Raw genomic sequence first — 24,920 nt, 5'->3', positions numbered from 1 at the left:
TTGGCTGAGGGACTAGAGCCATGAGCACGGCTGCTTGTTAAAGCCCAGCCTCAGAAGGCAAAGCCCCCTCACTTGACAGTCCCTTAGAAGGAAACAAACATGGTAAAAACTGTCATCCCAGGTGGTGTTTGGGATTCAGCTGGAGCCGGTACAGATGGTGATATCGTCTGGGCTCCTCTCTCTGGCTGGGTCTGGTCAGGGCACCTTTGCAGCTCAGGATGACAAAGGTCCCTGCTGGGGACGGGGGGGGGGGAGCCATGATGGTGAAGCTCACTCCAGCCACTATTGGGTTTTTTGGTTCATTTCCCACAAAATCTTTAAGGACCCAACAAGGCAGTGATGGGTGAACTAGCCCATTCCTTCATTATTTTGTCCACCAATTAAGCTTAATATCCAACATACCAATTAGGGGTCATTAACTTCCAGCTCCCTTCAGCCCAGCCCACGTTATATGTTAGATGCCATATCCCCACCACCTAGAGAGGATTTGCCAGGTCAATTTCATCGTTAGGATTCACTAGAACAGTGGTGCTCCCCTTTTCTCCACTGATCAGCATGGAAGGGGGGGGGGCATTCCTCTGCACCCGCTGCCCGAGACTGCCTGCACTAGGATTACACAGGTGTGACTCAGTAAAAACCTACAATCTTTCCGCCCTGACAAGAACCTTTTGGCACACAAGAACGTGGCTTTATGAGCAGGAAGTGGCTGGCGGAACAGGGGACAAAGGCAGGATGAGGCTGAAAAAAAATCTCATGACATGGATTTTTGCCATAATCAGCACCCAGTGTGTTATAGGTAAGGCTACATTTTAGTCACTGGTATTTTTAGTAAAAGTCATGGACAGGTCATGGGCAGTAAATAATTCACAGCCCGTGACCTGTCCATGACTTGTACTATATACCCCAAACTAAAACGAGGGCTGAGGGGGTCACAGGTGCTCTGGGGGGGCAGTCCGGGGGCACCACAGGTGCTGGAGGGTGCAGGCAGCAGCACACAGCCCAGGACCTCTGCTGGTGCTGGTGTGTCTGTCCCTGTGGAGCTGACCAGCTCCCTACCCAGCACTGCGCAGCTCCCCAGAAGTGGACGGCATGTCCCTGCAGCTGCTAGGGGGAGGGAAGGCCGGGGGGGCGCCGCACACTGCCCCACCACGAACTCCAGCTCCGCAGCTCCCATTGGCTGGAAACCGCAGCCAATGGGAGCTGCAGGGGTGGTGTCTGCAAGCAGGGGCAGTGTGCAAAGCCCCCTGGTCTCTCTGCCTAGGAGCTGCAGGGACATGCCATCTGCTTCCAGGGATCTCCCCCGAGGTAAGCGCCACCCTGCACCCCAACCCCCTGCCCTGGCCCTGAGCCCTCTCCCACACCTAAACTATTGCTGCTGGCTCAGGGGCTGCCCAAACACTCGGGCAGCCCCTGAGCCAGCCGCAGCAGAAGTCATGAAGGTCACAGAATCCATGACAGACATGCAGCCTTAGTTATGGGCCCTACTGTACAGGCAAGAGGGTGTCAGAGGTGGCATCCAGCCTCCCCGATAACAGATTCCCAGGCACGGCTGAGCCGGTATCAACTGCTTTAGTGCATCGGCGGAGCAAGAGCACCAGCCTGTTTAAGTCAGACAGATCCCCCTTTGCTGGAGAGTTGGCAGAGGCGGTGGCTGGAGGAGCCTGAGTCACCCAGAATGTAGCTCCACCATGTCCCCCAGCAGCCCGATTTGCAGGCACTGCCCTGCACCCAAGTGCACTCTCCACCCCACGCCGAAGTACAAGGACACGCAGGTTCTGAAGTATAAAAAGGGATTTTATTCATGTTTATGTACAAATTTACAAAGCCAAAAACTGGAGAAATACAAACGGCTGGAAACCCGAGCTGCCTTCCCTTCTGCGGGAAGAAAGTGACTGTTACCTGATTCTGAGCCAAAGAAGGGGGAGGGGGGGCGCTTAACAGGGACAAAAGCTACTTTCGCTGCAATCAGGGGACTGATGGGGAGCGAAAGGAGGTGGGGACTAGAACGGTGTAGAACTAGAGAGCAAACAGCAATGCTTTGCTGCGAGTGGCTCCTGGCACATGGCCTCCCACCACCTCTCAGCTGGCCCACAAACATGTCCAAGGGCCGACCAAAGGTCCAGGCAAAGTGGGCTTGTTTAGTCTCTGCACTAGGGCCTGCACAGACAGCCCTGGAATCGAGCGAAGGGCTCGTCTGGGCCACTGGCTGGCTCTGACGGAGGAAGTGCACACGTGGGTTCCTACTCGGCGCAGGACAGAGCTCCAGCATCTTCGGGACAGAGATGCTGGGAATGGCAATGCCAGGAGGCGTCCGAGAGAGCGAGGTCTGAAAGCCAAGGAAGAGCCGCCTTCTCCTTAAACCGCAAGGGGAAGGACAGGGTTCTGAGCTCGACTCGGCTCTACCAGCCAGGCCAAGCGTGGTGCGGGGGGCAGGTCTACCTGGTGCAGTCACTGCCAGAGCCCAACCCCAAAACGGACTATTCATGCCCAGTGCCCCCACTGTGCCAGGAGGAGCCGAACGGCGAGCACAAGGCCAGTCAAGGCCGCCCATTACCTAACAGGCCTTTCACATCCCGGCTCCCAGCCTGGAGAGGTCCCAGCCTGGGGGATCGCTGCATCAGCCCATTCAACTGAAACGGGATGCCCCAAACGGTTACAATTTATTGACAACAGTTGTATCGGTAAGAGGCCCTAAACTGTACACGTGGTAGAAAAAAAAAAAAAAAAGGAAAAAACCAAAAACAAAACAGTGCCGTTGCCTCATGTGCTCGAAGTGGTTTTCCTCCGCTTGAGCCGTGCTCGCCAGTCCTCCGGCAGGGCCTCGAAATTGGCATTCCTCTCCGCCATGCCACTGTGGGGACAAAGGGCACCTCAGGGCCTGCAAAGGAGTCCGGGCAGAGCTTGTGCAGCCCACCCTCAGGGGCCTGATCTGCCCTTGGCAGGGGGTGGGGTGGGCTCCGCGCAGAGGGGACGTGCACACGATATGAAGTTCACAGAGCTGCCTCTGATGCAGAATGGCCAAATCAACCCTCCAGAGAGCATCAGGAGTGTGTCGGCAGGACGCTGGCCATATGCCTAAGATCTCCTGGGGCCGCTAGGAGGTGCTGTGCCAGGGAGCAGTTCTGGGGGCTGGGAAGGATTCAGTCAAGCACTGTCCCCTTGATGCTGGGAATCCCCACCCCGCTCACTCAATGCATGACAGGTCAGGCTTCCCCAGTCCCAGAACTGATGGGAGGATCCAGCTTCCCGTCCCTCCCCCCTGCACACATACACCTGCCCCCCTCACCAGGATGGGCAGAGGGGAGAAGTTTCTTATGCCCCATTCTGAAGATTGTGTTCGGGCTCAAGCAGCCACTGGAAGGACCCCAGGGGAGGAACTGGAGCGGCCACGAAACTCGACTCATGGGAGTTTTGTAAATACAGCGGCGGGAGGGACCTAGCCCGCGCCACCCAGCTCGCTGCAGGGCAGCAGCAGGCTGCAAATCCTGTGCAGGGCAAATCCTGTGCAGGGTCTTCTTCCTCCTCATGCCCTCTCGCCCTGCCTTCATGCTTCCCAGGCCCCCCTGCTTTACACTGTGAGCCCAAAGGTGGGGGACCAAGGACCCTGCCCAGCCTGGGGCTATGGGACAGCTGGCCCTACACGCTGGAAGGGGAGCTGAGGGCTGTGGTTAAGCAGGCGACATCATGAGTCAGCCTCCGCGCTGCGACTGGCGGAGAACTCCAGCTCGGCACAACGTGGGGGAAGCGGCCCAGCAAGGCAGTGCTGTCCCCGAGAGGAGGCACCGCTGGCCTGGCCTGGCAAAGGGGGATCTGCTAGAGGAGCTGGATTTCCAATGAACAGGGCACTGCTCGCGCGGGCAGGCTGATCCGAGGGGGAGTGCTCGAGGGTGCCCTGGAGACAGGTGAAGGGCACCAGGAAGTGCCTCACTAAGACACCAGCAATAACCGTTCACAGCTGTCGGGAAAAGAACCACGCCCACAATAACAGCAACTGAGAGGCCGGGCCAGCGAGAGGCTCTCCTGGGGAATGCGGCCCAGAGAAAGGGGGCCAGGACCCCAGAGGCAGCACAGCACAGCCATGCTGCCCTGTCCGGGGGACGCTGGCTCTGAGGGGACGAACGCTCCCTCCTGGGACCCCTCTGCTGACACTGCCACCTGGGGGGGCTGGCTGGTGCCCTGGCCGGGGGTGCAGCAGGGACTGGATTACGCGCAGGTGCAGAGGGCTCCCGAGGAGCAGGATCCAGGCCCACCTGGCCCCTCCCCCCCCCCCGCATACCTCACTAGCTGCTGCTGCTTCCACTCCTCGATGCGCTTCTGAGAGGTGAGCTCCCGGTCCTCCTCGCTGGAGCTGGAGTTCTCTTCCTCGTCCAGCTCCCGCTGGATACTCTGCCACTTCTTCACCAGCGACGGCATCTTCGCTTTCCCCTTCTTGCCCTGCACACGAAGAAGGGGAAGGGTTGGGACCACGCAGGTGGCACTGTGGGCAGGGAGGAGCACCCCTCCCCTACAGAGCCAGGGCAGGAGGGAGGAAGGCAACATGGACCCAGCCACAAGGACGGAGGCAGAGTGTGTGGGGAACGACGGCCAACGCTTGCAGGGGGGCACGTTACTCTGCTCCAGTGGCTGGCTGGGAGAGAAGGGGGAGACTGATCAGCGAGAGTCAGGGGCAGGCACACTACTATATTACCATAGTGCCTGCAAACCTGCTGTGCTAGGGGCTGTACATTATTTATTAGGTGCATTACAGTAGCGCCTACAGGCCCAGTCAGGGACGGGGACACAGTCCCCCCTTAATGCTGGAGGAGCCCCACGAACTCCGGGGAAGCGGTGTGTCTAGCTACCGCCAGTGAGAGAATGAGCTTCCCCCAGTCACTTCAATGCTGACTAGCAGCAAGCCCTGCTAGCCCAGCGCTGGCCCCATGCACCCCCGGGGGCCAACCTGCCCCACACTAGCGGAGCCACTGCCCAGGAGCGGGGGCAAGCTGCCTGCAGCATCAGCCCTTCACTCAGGGACTCCAAGGTTCTCCACACAGCAGCCAGCCTCCCTTTACAGACAATGAGAGGGAAGTGACTTGTCTCCCAAGGCTGCAAAGTCCTGACTCTTCTCTCGCTGCTCGCTCCCACCCTGCAGGCACGGCTTCCCCACAGGCCCAGCCCGCCCGGGGCAGCAGTGAGCCCACCCCTACCTTGTCCCTCCTCCCCTTGCGAGGTTTTTCGGGAGGCGGTGCTTTGGTGGTTGGGGGAGGCGGCGGTGGCGGCTGCGGCGGAGGAGGGGGAGGCGGCTGCTCCGTGGCCCCCTTGGCAGGCAGGGCTCCTCGTGCAGGGGCTGGCTGCGCCATGGTGGCCGCGAGCCCAGTGGGCACGGCACACTCCGAATAGCTCATGATGGCTGGCGCGGTCACACCTAGGTAACTCGGTTGGAGACTCAGTCCCATGGGCTGAGGGCCTGCGGACACAGCAGAGAGATGGAGGTTGGTACATCCCTGCCAGCCCCCGCTGCAGACGCTGCTCTAGCCTCAGGGAGGCCGCTCCGGGGCTGGTACTCACTGGCTGCCATGACAGGCTGGCTGTAGAGAACGGGACAGCTGCCAATGGTCGCTGCTCGCTGCACCAGCCCCGTGCTCATCTCACCGGCTTTCCTCTTCTGCGGTTTCGCGGTGAGGGCGGCGGAGGCGCTGCCTTCGGAGTTACTCTGCAGGCAGAGGGGGTGTGGGCAGTCAGGGGGCTGGACTGACTCCTGACCAGAGGAGACATCTACGGAATGCTTTGCCCCTTATCCATCGCAACTCCACTGATCCCCGGGCTCCCCTTCGCTGGTTCGCAGCACAGAACCACGGCAGGCCCAATGACCTCTCTGCCCATTAAAACTCATCTTTCCTCCCCCCAGGATCCAGAGCTGAGCAGTGTCCCAGGACCACCTCCTTTCCACTGCCTCTTGGGAGGGACCTTGGCAATGGCTTTTGGATCGGGTATATCATTCATGTCAACCTTCTCTCCCAGGACTGGGAGGGGGGAAACGCAGAGTTGCTAGGCAGCTAGCCCTTACCCATGGGGTGACAGGGGCTTGCCGCAGGAGGATACAAAGCAGAGCCCACTGGGAAACACGCCCAGCCGAGTGATGCCAAGCTACTTGTCTCACACAGCACACCCGATCCTGGGCCCGCCCCGGGCAGCGGTCACTCCCCGCCCTCACCTGGCTGCTGGTGACAGCTGGGCGGAAAAGCGGTTTCAGAGGAGCATCTTCCTCTGTTCCTGGGGCTGGTGGTTCCTCACTTTCCTCATCCTCCATCTCCACCTCCTGGATCTCTCCGTCCTCCCCAGGAGGCGGTGGCGGCGGCGGCGGTGGTGGTGGTGACTCTGGCGGAGGTGGGGGAGGCGGTGGCACCTCCAAAGGAAGAGGGGGTTGGAGCACGGGGACAGAAGACTGAAGCAGAGTCCAAAATGGAGTGAGCGGCACGAGGGATGTGGCAGGAGCTTGGCCGGAGAAGGGCTCTTTGCTGAGAGGACCTGAGGAGACACATTGGTGCATGCCGGACAACCCACCCTGGAACTGCGCCTGCCACAACCCACCCATTCCTCCGCTCGTCTGTGCTGATCCCCTCCCCCGAGGCGTAGCCTGCTTCTTGGCAACTTCGGTGGCAGGGATGCGTGCTGCCCGTGTACGGCGGACCACAGGCTCACTGCCCAAGCCGTAGGGTGAGGGACTGCGTGCCCTGAGGCTCTTGGGGAAGTGAGTGGCAGTGCAACTCCAGCTGCCCCGGGCACAGTGCCCCCCTTCTGGGTTAACTCCGTCCGCAGCTCAGCCACTCTCCTCGGCTAACCGAAACCTGGTGGCGTGTCGAGCCACCGCTCACTGGCGGCAGAGGGACCCTCTTCTCTTTCTCTGGCTCAGAGAAGCTTGTTCTGGCTCCATCAACCACCATCGGGGCCCCTCACCACCTTGCAGATTGGCCCTTGCACCTCGTTACAGACAGCAACTCTGACAGCAAGGGACTGGCCCGTGGTCAGACAGCGAACCCAGGGAACTGAAGCCGGGTCTTGCTAGTGGCAGGGCTCTAACCACTGCACCATCCTTGGTACCAGCAGCTCTCCACCATCTGCCAGCCACGTTCACCCTCCCTCTAGCCAGTCCACACTGCTTCCCCCTCCCCCATCTCACAGCCTAGTACCCCCAGTACCTGTGGAGTTCTCCACCGTGGAGTCACCACCGGACTCAGCTTTCTCCTTCGGAGCTGGTTTGGGAACAGCTTCAGCTTTACTGTCCGGGGCCTGCCCGTCCTCTTCCTCCTCGCCATCCGGGAACTCCCACTGGGACTCTCCTGTCTGCTCGTTAACATAGAAATAGCGCCTATGGTCCCTAGATCACAAGAAAGAACAGACGGCTTTACGTTCCCTCCCCTGCAGTGACACGCAGACATGGGCCTTTCCCGCGACAGCGCTGGGCTCTCACCGGGAAGCCCCTCTTCTACCAGGGCTGCCATTCACAAAGGCAACAAACAACTTTGAGGAGGGAGGCGGGAGGTCAGAGCTAGCTCGCTCAAAGCTGTTTGCATTGCTGGCTCTGTGAATCCAGCCCCGAGCCCTTCCCTCCAAGAGAGAAGGGCTGGGAAAGCAGGCTAATGTTCACCGGGAGGGAGGGAGGGAGGGGGCGAGCTCTCTCTAGGAACAGGACTGTTAGGAACTGCCTCCGGAGTACAAAACAGGGAGCAGCCCAATTTAAGCAAGGCGGCTGCTCCCGCCATGGGCTGTCGAGGTCCCATGCATGATACTCTTGGTGTCAAACATACAGTGAACGCTAGAGAGAGGGAGAGGCTCTGGGAGCTGAAAAACAAAAGAGCAAACATTTCAAACAATGAACAAACAATCCAAAAAAGCCAAATAGAAAAAGAAATGTTTGGGTCTGACCTGCCGGTAGGAGACAGTAATCTTGCGCTTGGTTCCCATCCGCAGCCAGGGGGGCTCTCCTGAGGGTCAGCGCTGTTAGCCGGAGTAGAGATCCAGAGGTCCTGCAAAGTGCACAGAGCTCTCGCATGCGCGACCCCCCGAGCCCGCCCTCCTCAGCGCAGCTACACTCGGGAGAGTAAAAACCAGCTCTGTCCAATCACCGACCCAAAGCCATTCCAAACACTTTTTTAACAGGGATTTTTTTGGTCTCCAATTTGGTGGCTGGCCCAAACTCTGTGAGTGCCGGAGGTTCTCTGCCTGCCCAGCACCGCTAACTGCAGCTGCTCTCAGTCTCCGGACAGATGTCGCCAACGTCGTCAGGTGGTGATGGTCACAAATCATGTCTGAGAGGTCAAAGGTCAAAGGTGAAAAGGGGAGAAGAGTGCGTACCTGTCCCAGTGGCAGGACCAGCCTTTAGGGGTGGCGTTTATTTCATACTGTTTTAGCTGTTCGGCTGCATCTTGCAGTTTGCGTTTGAGGTAGTTTCCATTGAGAGCTCCTTCGCGCCAGTCTGCAATCCGGGTCTAGAGCCAGCAAGCAGAGAAGCCGTCACACTTCATGGTCCATTTTGGTCAATTTCAGTCATAGGATTTTAAAAATTGTAAATTTCATGATATATTGAAATCTGAAATGTCATGGTGGTGTAACCGTAGGGGTTGACCCAGCTCTGAAGGCAGCAGCGCAGAAGGGTGGCATGGTATGGTATTGCCACCGCTACTTCTGCACTGCTGCTGGCGGCAGCGCTGCCTTCAGAGCTGGGTGCCCGGCCAGCAGCCTCTGCTCTCTGGGACACCCACCTCTGAAAGCAGCACAGGCAATACCAGGACGCCCCTAGAATAACCTTGTGATCCCCCCCCAAAAAACCCTCTTTTGGTTTGGGACCCCCAATTTGAGAAACGCTGGTCTCCCCCATTAAATCTGTACAGTATAGAGTAAAAGTACATATAAGACCATATTTCACAGGGGGAGACTAGATTTCATGGTCCGTGATGCATTTTTCATGGCCGTGAATTTGGTAGGACCCTGCCTATGGGTGGTGTTGGGCAAGGACACGGACCAGTCCTGTCTGGGTGGGCTGGGGGAAGGACTCGGACAATGAAGGGGGACAGTGGTTAGCTGCCTGGGGCTTCCAGCACTCAGGAAATAGAAGGATGTTTGATTCCCGGGGACGCACACAGGCTTCCGTTACCTCGGTCTGCAACAGCAGCATGTGGAAGTTGGACATGGATTGTCTGTTGATGCCCAGGAACTCCAGCTTACTAGTCAGGGTATTTGCCAGCTCTCCGATCTGAAACTGCCGAGAGACAGGGCACACAAGGGGTGAGGATCGGCCCGCAGGCCCCGGAGGACTGCCAGCGCTCACGCAGCTATGCCCCTGCTCCACTGGGTAGCTAAGTGCAGGCGGGGGAGGGGGTGAGACGGTGCCCGTGGGCTGTACAGAATGCCTGGCTCAGAACCTGCCCCCCCCCCCCAATCCCAGCATTATGCAAGTGGAGCCATTTCATTCTACCCAGCAGAGAACAAGCCTCCTCCATCTCTGACTTGGAGGAGTTAATGGTAGGCAACCCACCACCACCACCACCCAGCCACTGCCTTCTCCACACCCGCAGAGAGAGGAGCAACACTCTCATACCCCAAACCCAGCTCCACTGCTGTCCCCAACCCTCCGAATTCCCACCTTCACCTGGGGCCGAGGCCAGAGGGCCACCCAATGGAGCGCTCCAGGGCTCCAAGGCCACGTTCCAACCCCGACATGGCTCCCTCGAGAGTGAGGATGGGAGGGAATCCGGGGTCACCCTGCTCCCCCCCAGACAGAGACGCAGTTGTGACCCAAACACTAGTCAATACCGAATTCTTCCTTCCCCTGCTGCTCACTCACCTTTAGGTCCTGCTCCTCCTCTTCTGCTTTGGGCGCTCCCTGCGCTTTCACTTTGTCCTGGACCTCCTCTGGCTCCAGCTCTTTGTCTGATGTCTCCTCAGCTGCTTCTGCACTCGCGGCTGAGGAAGAGAAAACACACGAGACCTTCCTAACTGTTCCCACAGGGCAGCGCAATCGCCACCCACTGCATGGCCCCCCCATCGGCGGGCAGCCGTGGGAGGGAGTCAATTCAAAAAGCTCAGCCCTATACGGTCCTATTTTAAAAGTTCAGGTCTGGCCTGGGCTTCCCGGGCAGACTCTGGCCTCAGAAGGGACTGGGAGCAGGCAGAGATTTAATCAGCGCATTTGAAGAGGAGCAGTAGACAGCCCCCTCATCTGTTCCTTTATCGTTTGCAAAGTACGGCTTTTTTCCCATTAAGAATCCAGGTCCTGGCTAGGCCAGAAAACTAAGTTTGTAGTGTAGACATGGCCTATGTCAAACTAACTTGCATCAGAACATAACACCGCTGTTAAATCACGTGTGAGCACATACTTGGCTGCTTGTGTTGGCGGTGCGCATCCTCACCAGGAGTGCTTGTATTGATTGTGTTGTGGGGCATTGTGGGACAGCTCCTGAAAGCCAGTTACAGTCGGTGTAAGCAATGCAGCATCTACACTGATGCTGCGTTGACCTAATCACATTGACTGTGACTCAGCGCCGCTCGGGGAGGTAGTGGTCTAAATCGGCGTAGAGAGGTACTGACGTCGGCGGGAGCCAAATTTAAGTGAAGACACTTCCACAGCTAGGTTGACACAAAGCAGGTTACATCGACCTAACCCTGTAGTGTAGGCCCAGCCTAAGACAGCCAGCAAGCTAGTTCACACCTATTTCACTGCAGTCAACAATTAATGTCGGGAATAAAGGACGCCTTTGCAGGACTCATACAGAGCTGAGCTCCCGATACACATCCCACCCACAGCCCTGCTCCTGGCCCACCGCAGCCAGGCAAAGCTCCCAAAATCCCTAACGGTGCGTCGACCCAACAAGCAAACCCGTGGTGGCAGCGAGCCTCAGAGTCTGGGCTGATGACTTGGGCTCACGCTACGGGGCTAAGAACAGCTGTGTAGACATTCCCACAGAGGCTGAAGGCCGGCTTCCGGGACCCTCCCCCGTGGCTGGGTTTCAGCCTGAGCGGGAATGTCTACACGGCTGTTTTTAGCCCCATAGTGAGAGCCTGAGTCATTGACCCGGGATGAGACTCACAGAGCGTGGATTTTTGTTGGGTAGACGTACCACGTTCACCAAGCCAGAAGGCAAACCTCACGCAGCCCTTCCAGTTTGTCAACAGCAGTTTAACTCCAGTGACTAATGAACAGGGAAAGGGCACTGCTGTTAAAGATTCAACCCCAACCTCCTTCCTTCAGAGTGCGAGACCTGCCCGAGGAACCCTCCAGCCCAGCCAGCGAAGGCCTGCAAGAGAGCAAGGGACACCCCCAAAGGGAGAACGAAATCCCAGTCAAATCACCTCTAATCTGTCTCTTACTCTGTTTGTGCAGCACCAGTCACGAGGCCGGATACTGGCTGGAGCTTCTGGGTATTTGTGTAATACAGACACCAGCCACCTCTTAGGATGGCACGGCCGGAACCTGCTGTTCTCACCCGAGGATGGCTTTACGGCACGGCACGCAGGCCCAGCCCTCCTCACCAGCAGGGCCAGGCAGCTAGGGGAGGGGCTGCCCCCCTTAGGAAGGGAGAAGGGCTGTTTCTGGGGCTGGACAAACCCGCGGCTCAGCTATTGCACAATCTCAGTTCGCACTATGAAGCCTCCCCGGCCTGAGCTGTTCAGCAACGCTCAGGCCCCTGCAGGGTTGTTTCCATTCAGAGGAGAAATCGAGAACACCAACCAGGTCTGTGCTTTGGTGCAACCCTGTTTACCTACAAAGAATGGACACGGAGTCCTGTCCCCTGAACACAGAGCTCGCAGCTTTCTCGCTGCCCAAGGAGCCATCTCTGCTCCTGTCCAGGGCCTTAGTCTCTAGGCGACGAGGTGGGTTCTTCCAGCTATGACCATCACCACTGTCAGAGCTGAGGGTCCGGGTGCTGGGCGTCCCCTGAGCCCTCACTGAACGCACTCTCAAGCCAAGGCAATGAGTGGAGGCCTGGCAAGGACTGCTCTAGTGCACAGTCAGCCACAAACTCTCCTCCTTCAGCCCATCTCATTCCACCATGAGCCTGAGACCCTCCTACTCCAATCCCCTCTCATCCCACTCCATGTGAAGGCCCCACAGCAGCCAATGGCTCTGCTTTCCTCCACTGCCTCGTGTCCCTAGACCCAGCCAATAGGACATTTATCCTCTATTGTAGAAGGTGGTCCCCAGACCCTCCAGAACAGCTCTCTGCCCTTCCAGGGCTTGGGAGGCAGAGTCAGACTGACCGGGGGGTGGGGGAGGGAGGCCCAGCCAGTCGGTGAGAGAATGTACAGATTCACATGCTGCTCTGCCACAGGATACAAGGACAACCCTGGACAGGGCTCGTACTTAGGGCCTAGGAACCAGCTGAGCTCATGGGACCCCCTGGCTAGACACTGTACATTCAGAGTAACAGACTGTCCCTGCCACAAAGACCTTGTCAGCTACACTGAGAGAATCCGTAAGGGCGCTCTGTACCTGAAGCAAAAGTCCTTAGGGGCATGGTAGGGAATTGGTGGTCCAGTCAGTGGAGCACAGAAACCAGAGGCCCAATCCATGGGGTGCATCTGCCCATGACAGGTGCCCGGGGTGGGGTGGGGGTGGCAGAGATGATGACAATCTATGGGGAGCCGCTGTCTGTTGCGGGGGGGGGGGGGGGCGGAGAGAAGAGGAGGGGCCAGATCCACTGGCCGTAGCTGTCCGTGGAAGGGGCCATGGGGGCCGATCTGTGGGGTGCCGCTGCTCAGCATGCTGGGAGCTGTGAAGCCAGCTGTCTCTGTGACAGAAAAGGGGCTCTGCAGAACTCAAGGCCAAATTGCCCAGGAAGAAGTTAGAATCCCAGCCAGACAGCAGGAAAGCTGCCCGCGCCGTTCAGAGGTGGGACAGACAGCAGGTTTGATACATATGCTGATGACCCCATAGCCCCCAGATTTTTTCCAGAGGCCCTGGACCCATCACACAGGACAGAGCCTTGAAGCACCCCACAGGACTGCTGGAGGCAGATGGGACGTACCCCCAAGCACCGTCAGGAACAGAGATGCTCGGTGGCAAGGCCGTCCACAGCTGCCAGGCTCTGCGGTGCAGTGCGAACCCTGTATGGCCAGAGCTGCTCAGAGCTCAGTGCAGACCCTTCACAACCACCCAGCTCTATGAACCGATACAGCGAAGGCAACCTCCGTCCCACGACCCAGTTCTGAACTGCTCCCATCACCCCGTGTGCTCCCCGAGAGCAGAGCCCAGCGCGAATACAAAATTTGTATCCGCACCTGACCCGTGGGCTGCAAAAGTGGTCCACGAATATCCGCATCCGTGGATATGAAACAGTTATCTCCAGATTTGCAGGGCTCTGGGCTCGAAGTGCCAAGGGTGCTCCTCCCTGTAGAGGGCATACGCAGAGCCCCCCCAAGACGACATTCATTGCTAATAACCCAGGCATTACCACTGCTGGGCTGCAGGGAGAGGAAAGAGCTCAGCCCGTGCCCTGCCCCCTCCAGACAAACCCTCGAGCCGGCAACCCCTGCGATATGAAGGAGGAGCCTGCGCTGAACACTGCGACTCGGTGCACGCGGGTGCAGGTCTCCCTGCAGTCTCTGGCTGGGAAGCAAGGGCCTTGGCCCAGGAGGCGTCTCTCAAATTACCTGCTTCCTTGATTTCTGGAGTCTCTCGGCCAGTCTTGCTAGAGCTGCGGCTGGTGGACTCTGGGCTGGCAACCCCAACAAAAAGCTTCCACTTCCCTTGCACGGAGGCCGGCTTGGGCGCTGTATCAAGAGATGCTGACTGGCTCCCGTCTGAGAGCGGGCTGGAACCCGAGACACTGCCATCTCCCTCCTCCAAGGCTCGCAGCTCCGCCTGCCACAAGACCAGAGGGTGAGCACTCACAGAAGGGGAGGGGAGGAGGGCAAAGCCTCCGGAGGAGCTGCACCCTGCTGACACGCAAGGAGGTGACCTCACGACAGAGGATGGCCAGGCCAAACCTGAGAGGGGCTGTGACCCCCTGCGCCAGGTCACCATGCCCAGAGCAGGAAGCCAGGCCCAGTGGGTCACCACAAAACAGACAAGGTGCAGTTGGTGGGTTGCCCTGGTGAAAAGTCTAGGAACCACTAGCCTAGGTTGTCATGAGCCCCACTGGCGGATGTCACATCAGCCTGGCACAAGCGTGCCCCTGGCGAAGAGGGGTGGTAATAATGGGAACCCTGAGATTGGCCCCCGGGGGTGGGGACCAATCCCTTTTCCCAGAGAGACTCTTTTCAGAGCTTTCCATCCATTGGCAATTCTCTCCGACTGGGGAACTGAAAACAGTGTCAGCTAAACAGACAGGGGCTCACAAACAGACAGGGGCTCACCTCCCCCCGGATTTCTACATGAAATGCTCAGGCCAATGCTGCTCCCTGGGACTCCAGTCCTGCTTCCTGCCGCAGGGGAGCACAGCACTACACTTCAAATTGAGATCGACCTAGCTACGGTGGCCGGAGGTGTCAAAACCACCTGCCCCCTAAGTGCTGTGGGTATGCCAACCTACCCCCGGGTGTAGACACGACAAGGTCGGCAGAACAACGCTTCCGATGACCTAGCAACCACCGCTGGGATGGGGGGGGGGGGGCAGAGTTCCTCCAGTAATGGAAAAACCCCTTCCATTGCTGTACGATGCGTCCACGCTACAGCGGCACAGCTGCAGCAGCACCGTAGCGTCTGCAGTGTAGACATGGCCATGGGATCATTCTGCCGGAGGGAGGAGCGTCCTGTGTGGTGTCTCCCTGGACACTCTGCCCCATAGGTGATGGGGGGCAGCCCCTGAATCCCCACTCAGTCCCTGGCACAGACCACACAGGGGCTGGGTGGCAATTGCGACTAGGTTTTCTCTCGGCCCGCCTGGACTGTTAATGACACAGGGGTTCCCTCCAACAGCAGCCCAGTAGCACCTGCCCCCTTTTCCCCCAGCTGCCACTTACCTTCTTCCTCTCCAACACCATCTCCAACTCCAGCGTGTCCTGCTCCTCCTCCTCCTCGCTGCTCTCCCCTGACTGCACCACGCTGCACAGACCCTCCTGGGAAGGGTCTTCCAGAGCATCCATGCAAGGGTCCTGCTCGTCAGCAGCCACCGACGCTTCCCCTGCGGCCATCTCCTCCGCTGGCACCGGCTCCACCTCCTCCTTACAGATCACCTTCCTCCTCCAGCGCTCCTCTTCCTCCTTCACCACCTCGGGGACCAGCGGAGCCAGCAGGGACGCCGCCACCCCCTTCTTCTCCTCTTCGCTGCTCGAGAGGGCCTGGACGCCTTCATTCACCTCCTGCAGGACAGACAAGAGTCACGGGCTCTCCCCAGTTCCAGAATTGCCGCTGCCTGACAGCAGAGGGAGGAACAAGCCTCCCCTGTAGAGATCCCTGCAATGAGGGCCTTTTCCCAGCCAGTGATTTGCAGCAATCCAGGAACAGCTAGTTTCCAGCCTCCGATACCAGCCAGTGCCAGGGGCTTAGGAGGAAGGTGCAAGAACGCTGCAGTGGACAATTCTGGAGCAATGAGCCTCTAGGGAAAGTAGCTCCCTAGCCCTGTCAGTGAGAGGTTCGGTACCTAACCGTTGTCACGGAGCGTGGGGGAGTCAGGGCCCTGCACTCCCCATTTCCTGCGGTTCACCGTGACTCTCAGCCAGCCAGTAAAACAGAAAGTTTATTAGACGACAGGAACACAGTCCCAAGCAGGGCTTGTAGGTACAACCAGGACCCCTCAGCCAGGTCCCTCTGGGGGGCAAGGATCTTAGACCCCAGACTTGGGGTTCCCTGCCTCTTCCCAGCCAGCCCAAAACTGAAACCAAAAACCTCTCCAGCAGGCTCTCTTCCTTAGTCCAGCTTCCCCGGCAAAGGTGTCGACTCCCCCCACCCCCCTTCCTGGCTCAGGTGCTGTCCCTCACCTAAAGTCATCCCCTGCTTTCTCATCCCCCATGCAGACAGTTCCTACTGCATCACAACCCGCTGCATCCCACACAGCAAACACCCGGAGTTATGGCCGATCCCTTCTGAGACCCTGGGCGCTGCTGGCATCCGGGGTGCGTTGCGGGCCTGCAAGACCCAAACATCAATGGGGCCTGGTGTACGGAGACTTCCTCTTAGCAAGGGACTCCTGAGTGCGGCCTGGGAGAAGGGGCTACTGGGAGCGTCTGGCCCTCCTCCTCTCCCTCACCCCCCGCAACGTCCTCTCTAAGCTGGACAGCTGCAGCCTTTGCAGACCCTTCCCACGGATGTTTTTCCAGCCTCTGATCACTCTCATCGCCTGCCTCTGACCCGTCTCCTTCATGAGGTGGGGGACCCAGAACTGATCACAGGCCTCCTGGGGAAGGCATTGATCCAGAGGGGCACTAGAAGATGGCCAGTAGTTTTTATTCTCTTACCATGCAGCTGGATACTCTACGTGGCCCCCTAGGCACGGCATGCCCTCCCTGAACTCCTCCATAAAACAGCAAGTCTGTCCTCCTCCAAACTCCGCCTCCCACCAGGGATGTTATACAGGGGGGACACTGCAGACGGAACACTTCCCAGCCACAAAACCAGGGGCACAGTCAGAGAGTCCCCGGGCAGCGCACTCAGAAAGAGAATACACGCTTCTCTACATGATCAGCCTGGGACACCCAGTGCCACAAACTGCCTGTCAGGCCAAGAGTCTGGGAGGGTTGGAAAGAGGAGCAGAGGTTTCTCTGGAGGGCAACAGCCAGCCTCCAGTTATTGGAGGACGCTGTCTCTGTGGACAGATTGGCCCATCACTGCCTCGTGCAGGGCTCCTTGCACCTTCATCAAAGCAGAGGCTCCTAGGCTTTGTCCGTCCGATCCGGCACAGCAAACCCTGAGCTCCTCCCCTCAAAGTAACTCATTGGCCTGGCATCGTCGTAGTCACCAGGGCAGCTCTCAGGGTGTGTGCAGAGCGAAGGCCGCCCACGTGGCTCCCGATAGCCTCGCTGACTCAACGCAGCTCCGACAGAGGAAGCGGGAGGCTCTCTGCACTGCTAGCCAGGTGCCACATACTGCCCACTGCTGCACTGTGCCAGCCCCACAGAGGGAATCGGCGCCCAGGTGAAGCAGAAGTTCCCAGTGCTGGCAACGTGCTCAGTACCGCAGGATCCATCCAGCAAGGCAGCCCTTGCTTCGGAGCCTGAACAGCCCCTCCACCCAATCCAGTTTTCATTCCCACACCCCCAGGCCCCTCCAGCAGGTGCCCATACCAGAGCAGAGAACGCCCAGCTGGCATGCTGAGCTGCCCTTCTGCAGGGGTAAGAAGAGCACCAAGAGAACACAGGACCCATCGGGGCCATTCCTAGGCAGAGTGGCACTTGGAGCATGCATCCCACCACTAGAGCAGGATTTTCCACCCAGGGAGGTGGGGGCGGGGAGCCTGGCCTCAGAGACACCCAGCTGTCCACACTCTGGCTAGCTGAGGCTCCTCTGGGCTCTCTATCTCCTTCCTGGCCCCTCTGTTCCCTGGGAGCCCAGGGCGAGGCCAGCCTGCAGCATGAGGGCGCGTCTCATTGAGATGGTCTGCAGGAACGAGGAAAGGGGTGACTCCCACTGACCTTCTTCACCTCTCGCTTGGGTAGGACGGTCCCACGGCTAATGCTGGCAACAGTGACCCCTTTCTCCTGAGGGTAGAGGTCTGCAGCCACCAGGAAACTCCCATCAACGCCTGCCACAGAGCTGGGGAGGGAAAGCAGAAGCTGTGACGGGCACACACCAACAGGCCGCGCCGCCCCCCCTGTGCTCCAAAGGTGGCCGGGCCTCACCTGGGCTGATAGCGCTGCAGCCCCTGGACCTGGGTGGCGAGGTACTGCGGCAGCTCCCAGGTCACCTCGTTGGTCCGCGTGTTCCAGTAATAGTAGCAGCCAGTGTTCTCATCCCAGACCTCCTGCCAGTCTCCCATCTCCACGCCCACTGAGGGAAGAAAACCAAAGGCCGTGAGTGAGCAGGATGCCCCTAAGCCCGCCGCCCGCCGCTAGGCACCATGGCCCTCTCCACGTGCCTCAGGAGACAGGGACCCCACCCTCTGTCCCTGCACTCACCCCACGCGCCAGCCACTCACCAATAGCCCTTGGAAGACACAAACCTGTGTGTGTCGGCCACTAAGTGTTTCATTCTTGTGGCTACAGCACAACATTCATCTTCTGACATCACAGCTAGAGAGAACGCGGCTGTTTCCAGGCAATGAAAGGGACACGGGGGCTGGCGTGCTGCCAGGGATGGAGGCCCCCCCCAGCGACCCGGCTGGAATGGCTGCCTGCACGCCCTGGGGCAGACGAACCCGGCAACAAAGCTCACCTCCTGCCAACGAGCACTGGGTGTCATACTGCCACTCCGCCGGCTGGGCAGAGCCCGTCCCATTCGCCGTAGCAGAGGGATGGCTCGAGGCAGACTCCTTGGGCTCTGGGCGCGGCGGAGTCGGCGGGGGCGCGGCAGAGGCACCAGTGGATCCAGCAGGCTGGGGCGGAGCTGTAATGGCATCAATCTCCTTTGAAAGCACAAAACATTTACAAATTAATTGAAGCCCCAGATTTGGGGCAATCAGCGTATTCCCCTACGCACAGAGAGCAGTCGCTACCCCAGGCGAGTCCTTCAAACTCAGCAGCCCTGGAACCCCGCCCCCGCCCACCAGCTTCATCCTCCACCCCCTTGCCTTCCACCCCAGCAAAAGCACGTTTGCCCACTTTTCCCCACAAGCACGGCTCAGGCTGTCAGAAGGTGGTGACTCCGGAGCTCTGCCTGAGACCCAGGGCAGGTTTTCTACTCACCGCCAGAAAGTTTGCCAGCGTGCTGTCAATGTCTGTTGAACTGTTGCCGTTTGCATCTGTAGACGGCACTGATTTCTCAGGTGCCTCTCCCTCCTCATCATCACTGTCTGCGTATGCACCGAGCAAACATAAGCCACCTAGGCAGAGGAGAGTTACCAGTGAGAGTTTCCCTCCACCCTCGGCTGCCTGGGTTTAGAGCAGAGGACAGAGAAAATATTTCAAATGCAATCTGTGAAACAGCCACCTGCCAGGATTCGCTGAGCAAACTCAGAATGCCACACAATGCACACGCAGCTGTTCTGGGGCCGCAGAAGAGAGCAGAAAGAGCTCACTGGTTTTGGGCAACTGAACACCACGCGTACCCTGCTTCCAAGCTACAACTCTCTTGCCAGTTCTCACCTCTCGCACCATGCACACAAGGAGAGGCAACAATCCCAAGGTACGTAGGAAGCATCACTGAGCCATCGACAGAGTCTGCTCCTCTGAGGAGATGATCATTACTCATACTGTGGTACAGACACACCAAAGACGTGGTCCCTGCTCCAAAGGGCTTACAACCTCATTTAAAACAAGATGCAACTTTGCAACCATGGAGGCTAGAAACTTGCTATCCTGAATGTGCCATGTGGGTTCCACACATCCCTACCAGACCTCTGCTTTGGAGACTGAAAGGTCACCGGGAACGCCCTCCTAAGTACTTATTCGGGGCAGTCCAGAATGTGCCAGCGCTGTACGATTTAAAGCTTATCAAGGTGATTGTTGTGAGCAGCATTACAAATCAGGAAAGCCAGTTGCCTATCCCAGAGTTGTAGGTGTTTCAACTATTTAACTACTGAAAAAATCTGAAAAAGTAGCAAAACAGATTTAACGCTCCACACGTTGCTGGAGCTCAGTGAGCTAAATCAGGCCGTAAGCATGGGACTACTGTAAATGAGAAAAGCCATTCCCTCCAGGTGCCATCAGAGCACACAGCTCTGGATTCCAACCTGGGGTGTTCAGCTCAATGATGCGCACAAATTCCAAAAGCCAGCTCCCCGATGGGTCCTAAAGGTGAGCACAGAGGGGGGGAAACAATTGTATCTGCTCCTTGTTTTGTTTCATAATGGTCACTAACAAGGGGCCTGAAGAGTTTCTTCCACTCGCTCTTCATGTTACAAGTCCAGGTCCCTGGAAAAACCAGCTAGACAGAAGAGTGTATGGAGGACTAGCGGGTTTGACACTTGAACCTAACGGAGGCCGGGTCTGCACAGGGATTGTATATCAGTAAAAGTTACGTCTCAGGGTGTGAAAAATTCACACCTCTGAGACACATCTATACTGACCTAATTCCTGGTGTAAGCAGAGCGAGGTCGATGGAAGAGTTTTTCCACTGACCTAGCTACCACCTCTCAAGGAAGTGGATTAACTATGGTGATGGGAACCCCACCTCACCCCCATCGCTGTAGTTCATGTCTACACTGCAGTGCCATTTTAAGCACAGACATACCCTGATTGAGGTGGGAAGGGATTTTTATTCAAGCTGCATGAGACTCTGAGTGACCAAAACAAAGCCAAAGGGGTGGAACAAATATCTGGCTAAAGACTCAACACCTCCACATCATCAATTAGAGCTGAGGAAGATCACAATCCGCTGAGTCATCTGGGAAATCCTTCAGCGCAAACAGGAAAACAAAACCCGACATCCCTGAGCCTTTCAAGGCAAAGCACAAGCAAGGGGCGCTTGCTTTGAATGATCCGGTAACGCCTCCTTCACACACAAACAGACCAGGGCCCAAACGCCATGTCTGCCTTTGCCAGCTGCCTTTCAACGACACCACGTTGCGCTTAGAGCGTCCGGCGCCAGACAGACGCAGACTTGGCTGCTTGCCCTTAGTAACTGCAGACTGAGCTAAAGCCTAGGGAGAGTGAAGGGAGGAGAAATGCCCCACCTACCTGTTGGCTTGACAGCTGCCGGTCCAGCAGGTGCAGTCATTTGGGGCGGGTTTGGAGCTGTTCTGGGAACCTCCCCAGCCACCTCGAGTTCATCTGGGTGAAGGAAGGAAAAGTGACAGTCACTTCAGTAGGCCGCATCCAGGGAAGAGCCTCTGCCACCAAAGGAAGCTGGGGAGGGGAACTCCCTACTCCAGTTTCTCAGTAAGCACTGCGCAGGGGTAATACATCTCCCGCTCCACAAACAGCAGCTCCATACGCTCCCCTGGGATGGTCACTGCAACTTGTCCTGGGGAAGCACCCACAGACTCTGCTCTCAGTCCTGGGGTACCATCCAGACAGAACAGCGCCAGCCCCCAAACGATTACAACCGAACCTCACGTGACTCAAGTGACCGTCCCAAGCAGAGGGGAGGGAGGAGGGTAATGAAAAAAAAACAGCATCTACGCATGGCAGCAACGGGCCGTGTGCACAACCTAGCAGCTCGGACTCACTGCCAAGTTTTCTCTTTCATAAATAAATAAAAATCAGCTCTCTCCAAGACTCGTGGGCCGGCTGATTGCTTGTAGGCAGCAGGTCTTAAGGAGGGAAGTGGAGACAGAGCAGGTGCATGACACGGCCAGCTGTGGGCATGACCGAAAGCAGGAAAAGGGACAGCCCGTGCCCCTGCTGCTCTTGCCCAGGTGGAGCCAAGCAGCTGCAGGCTGTTCTGGGGGCAGACAGCACAGCAGCCTCCCCATCCTGTGCCCCTGAGCAGCTCCAGCACTACCACTGCCCAGCTGCTAATCTCTCCAAGGAAATTCCCCAGAGACCATACTGCTTAGTCACCTACTATACAGGAAGCCCCCAGGTTTAGCTGAGACCAGACCTCTGCTGTGCAGGAGCCCTGAGCACCACCCCCACTATGGAAACTCCCAGAATGCTGTGCCACTGATTCCTGGCTCCTGCCCAAACCAGGCAGGAAGCCCAGGCCTCAAGCTCTGCACTCGGTCCCTTGCGTCACTGCGCTGAACGCGTGGAGGCCGCTGGCACAGAATTCGTTTTAACAACTGTATTTTAAGATCTTTATTTTCCTCTCAAAGCTTCTTTTAGAACAGGGGTGGGAAAACTACAGCCCGTCGGTCACATTCAGCCCATCAGACCATTTAATTTGGTCCTCAGCTCCCGCTAGGGAACAGGCTTGGGGGTTTGCCCTGCTCTGGCGCTCCAGCCGGGGAGTGGGGTCTGGGACTTTCCCCGCTCGGCGCGGCTCCCAGGAAGTAGCCAGCATGACACCCACCCCCCCAGGCTCCTACGGAGTACAAGGAGGCGTGGCCAGGCAGCTCTGTGTGCTGCCCCAGCCCTGCCCTCCAAACCCCTCAGTCCCAGCCCGGAGCCCCCTCCCACAGCCTGAACTCCTCATTTCTGGCCCCACCCCAGAGCCCACACTCCCAGCCAGAGCCCTCACCCCCTCCTGCACACCTATCCCCAATTTTGTGAGCATTCATGGCCCGCCATACAATTTCCATACCCCGATGTGGCCCCCAGGCCAAAAAGTTTGCCCACCCCTGTTTTAGAACCTGAGATTCAGGAAACTGGCAGGGCGGCCCACTGCACAGCTGGACAAGGATCTTTGCTTCCCTTCTGCCAGATACCGACTGGCATTCCAGTGAGGCACCAACTGGGCACTGAGGGGACTAGGAGCTGGGGCCTGCCAATGGTGAAATTATCACATCATGAAGGCAAACAGGGCAGAAGGCTTTTCAGTGGGCTCGGTCAGGAAAACCATAGGGTCTGTGGGGAGTGAGGCTGTGAACTGCAAGAGAAGATATTAGCCTCCACCACGAGAATGGCAGAATGGTCTCCTGGGAGCACTGGATGGGGCTAGATACTGCTTTGCCAGTGACGGGCAGGGTCTGGCCCAGCTGTTCACATGTGTCCAATTCTCCAAGACGTGATACATCCACTGAGAGCGACTGAGCCTTCTGCTCCAAAGCAGAACATGCTGTAATTAAATCTGTGCAGGGCTGCATCCAAGGTCAGATGCCAGTAACACACCAAGCACAAAAAGGGAATAAACCCCAGAGTATAACAACATTGCTATCCTTTCCCGCACCTACCTCCACAATCTACAGACCCTTTGCTCCCAAACTATGACTGCCACTACGCAACTCCAAGATGCCATGTCTGCAACAGGTGAAGAATCCAGTCACTCACAGCCGGAGCAAAGGACACAGGGGCTGAGCAGACAACTGGAGAGAGATGAACACAACCAACCACCACAATAGCTTCCACTCCTACTTTGGAAAGGCAGAAACAGCCCATACTGATCAGCCAGCCACAGACCAGACAATAAATAAAAGCATCAGAGAGCTGCAAGGACATAAGGAAAAGCCCGCAGGCCTGCAATCCAATAAAGAAACCCCTAAATAAATACGATGCACCAACAGGCTACCAGAGATAACCTGACCCATTAGACCAGTGGTTCTCAAACTTTTGTACTGGTGACCCCTTTCACGTAGCAAGCCTCAGAGTGTGACCCCCCCCATATAAATTTAAAACACTTTTTTATATATTTGACACCATTATAAATGCTGGAGGCAAAGTAGGCTTTGGGGTGGAGGCCGACAGCTCGCAACCCCCCATGTAATAACCTCACAACCCCCTGAGGGGTCCCGACCTCCAGTCTGAGAAACTCTGCATTACTGTACGGCAGCACCCCGCTATTCAGGCTGAAATCAGCAGCCCTGTGTCCATCACCCTGCCAGCGAGGGCTATGATACACATGTAGACACTCACCTAATGACCCCATACCTACCACCCTGCCAGTGACAGTTACAACACACACAGAAACCCACCAAGCAACCCCACACCCTGCCAGCGAGGGCCACAACACACACAGCGAACTGCTCAGAGACCTTGCATCCCAGCCAGCAAGGGCTAGAATACACACGTAGAAATCCAGCCAGCAGCTCTGTGTCCACTGTCCTGCCAGCGAGAGACAGAATTCAATATAGAAACTTGCCCAACCATGGGGCAGGGGCGATTAACAATCACCTTCTGGAGCCATTCCTACCAGCAGTGTAACAGACAGCAAACATTAGCAGCTCTTTTGGGAACTACGGACTTCTGTTTCAGTTAGTTTCCCCAAACTTTTTTTTTTATACCATTACAGCACCGACTTAACCAAAACACCCATTGCCACCCCCCCCCAATGCCCCGAAGCACTAAACCCCACACGCCTCATGTAACCCCTGGTGCTGGCTGGACGAGATCGAATTTCCAGCATCTAAGGCCAAACTGACAGCCCGAGGGGACTCGGGGTGATCCCCACCAATCCCCACACCCTGAGCCCTGCTGGCAGGGCAGGTCCTGTGGGCCAGCCACCCCTGAGTGGTCAGGACAGATACGGCATCAAGTAGGGCCCGGGCCGGGCCCACACTGCACAGCGCTGGCACCAGGGGTGGACAGGCCCTGCCGGGGAGGGGGCTGCAGGCTAGAATGGACAAAAACACCCAGGGCATCACCCCCCAGACACCCCCACCCTGGCCCTACCCCCCTCGGAGAACCCATCGCAGCCCTGCCTCCCTTCCCCAGATACCGCCCCCAACCCTGCCTCCATATACACCCCCGGCCCCTCTGGGATACCCCATCCTGCCCTGGGCCCCTCCCCCAGACACCCCCACCCTGGCCCTACCCCCCTCGGAGAACCCATCGCTGCCCTGCCCCCCTTCCCCAGACATACACCCCCTGCCCCTCTAGGTCACCCCCTCCGGCCCTGGCCCCTCGGATACCCCTCCCCCAACCCTGCCTCCCTTCCCCGGACACCCCCCCGGCCCTGCCTCCCTATACACCCCCCGCCCCTCGCACCCCCGCCCCTCTAGGTCACCCCCTCCGGCCCTGGTCCCTCGGATACCCCTCCCCCAACCCTGCCTCCCTTCCCCGGACACCCCCCCGCCCCTCGCACCCCCGCCCCTCTAGGTCAGCCCCTCCGCCCCTGGGCCCCGTCCCCTGACACTCCCCGCCCCGGGCCGCGCCCGCCGGCCAGGCCGCAGGCCCCAGGCCCCCGCAGCCGGCGCCGCCCCCGCGGCCCGCCCGGTCCCTACCGGCTTCCGAGCCCGAGCTGAGGTCGGGCGGGGCCGGCCCGTCGCGGGCGGCGCGGGGCCCGGGCGGGGAGAGCTGCAGGATGGGCCGGCGGCCCGGCGCCGCGCGACCCTTCTTCCCCATGGCGCGCGGTGCGGCCTGGGCCGGGGGCG

The 24,920-nt window shown here is 58.2% G+C and overlaps 1 protein-coding gene across 2 annotated transcripts; it reads right to left on the bottom strand.

Moving 5' to 3' along the window:
• Positions 1-1,776: 1,776 nt before the first annotated feature.
• On the bottom strand, positions 1,777-24,920 carry FNBP4 (formin binding protein 4). Of its 2 annotated transcripts, XM_045014019.1 has the most exons (17): positions 24,771-24,920; positions 20,689-20,781; positions 18,757-18,893; positions 18,287-18,476; positions 17,755-17,902; positions 17,548-17,668; positions 14,941-15,279; positions 13,630-13,840; positions 9,824-9,942; positions 9,134-9,238; positions 8,335-8,468; positions 7,179-7,357; positions 6,194-6,507; positions 5,548-5,692; positions 5,187-5,446; positions 4,277-4,434; positions 1,777-2,851 (listed from the first exon to the last, which is right to left on the bottom strand). In XM_045014019.1, the coding sequence occupies exons 1-17, from the start codon at positions 24,889-24,891 to the stop codon at positions 2,761-2,763; spliced, it is 2,865 nt and encodes a 954-aa protein (XP_044869954.1). In that variant the 5' UTR covers positions 24,892-24,920; the 3' UTR covers positions 1,777-2,760. The 2 variants fall into 2 exon arrangements, with proteins under 2 accessions (XP_044869954.1, XP_044869955.1); XM_045014020.1 differs by lacking the exons at positions 18,287-18,476; positions 18,757-18,893; positions 20,689-20,781; positions 24,771-24,920 and adding an exon at positions 18,075-18,241.

Source organism: Mauremys mutica, chromosome 4 (genome assembly GCF_020497125.1).
Source record: "Mauremys mutica isolate MM-2020 ecotype Southern chromosome 4, ASM2049712v1, whole genome shotgun sequence".
Classification (NCBI taxonomy): Eukaryota; Metazoa; Chordata; order Testudines; family Geoemydidae; genus Mauremys; species Mauremys mutica.
This window is presented reverse-complemented; position numbering and strand designations above follow the sequence as displayed.

Coding starts and splice junctions, on each gene's coding strand:
- FNBP4 (XM_045014019.1), bottom strand. CDS start 24,891: ATGGGGAAGAAGGGTCGCGCGGCGCCGGGCCGCCGGCCCATCCTGCAG. Junction 17,669..17,754: donor CTGCAGCGCTATCAGCCCAG/GTGAGGCCCGGC, acceptor TTCCCTCCCCAG/CTCTGTGGCAGGCGTTGATG. Junction 5,693..6,193: donor CAGCTGTCACCAGCAGCCAG/GTGAGGGCGGGG, acceptor CTCTGCCTGCAG/AGTAACTCCGAAGGCAGCGC.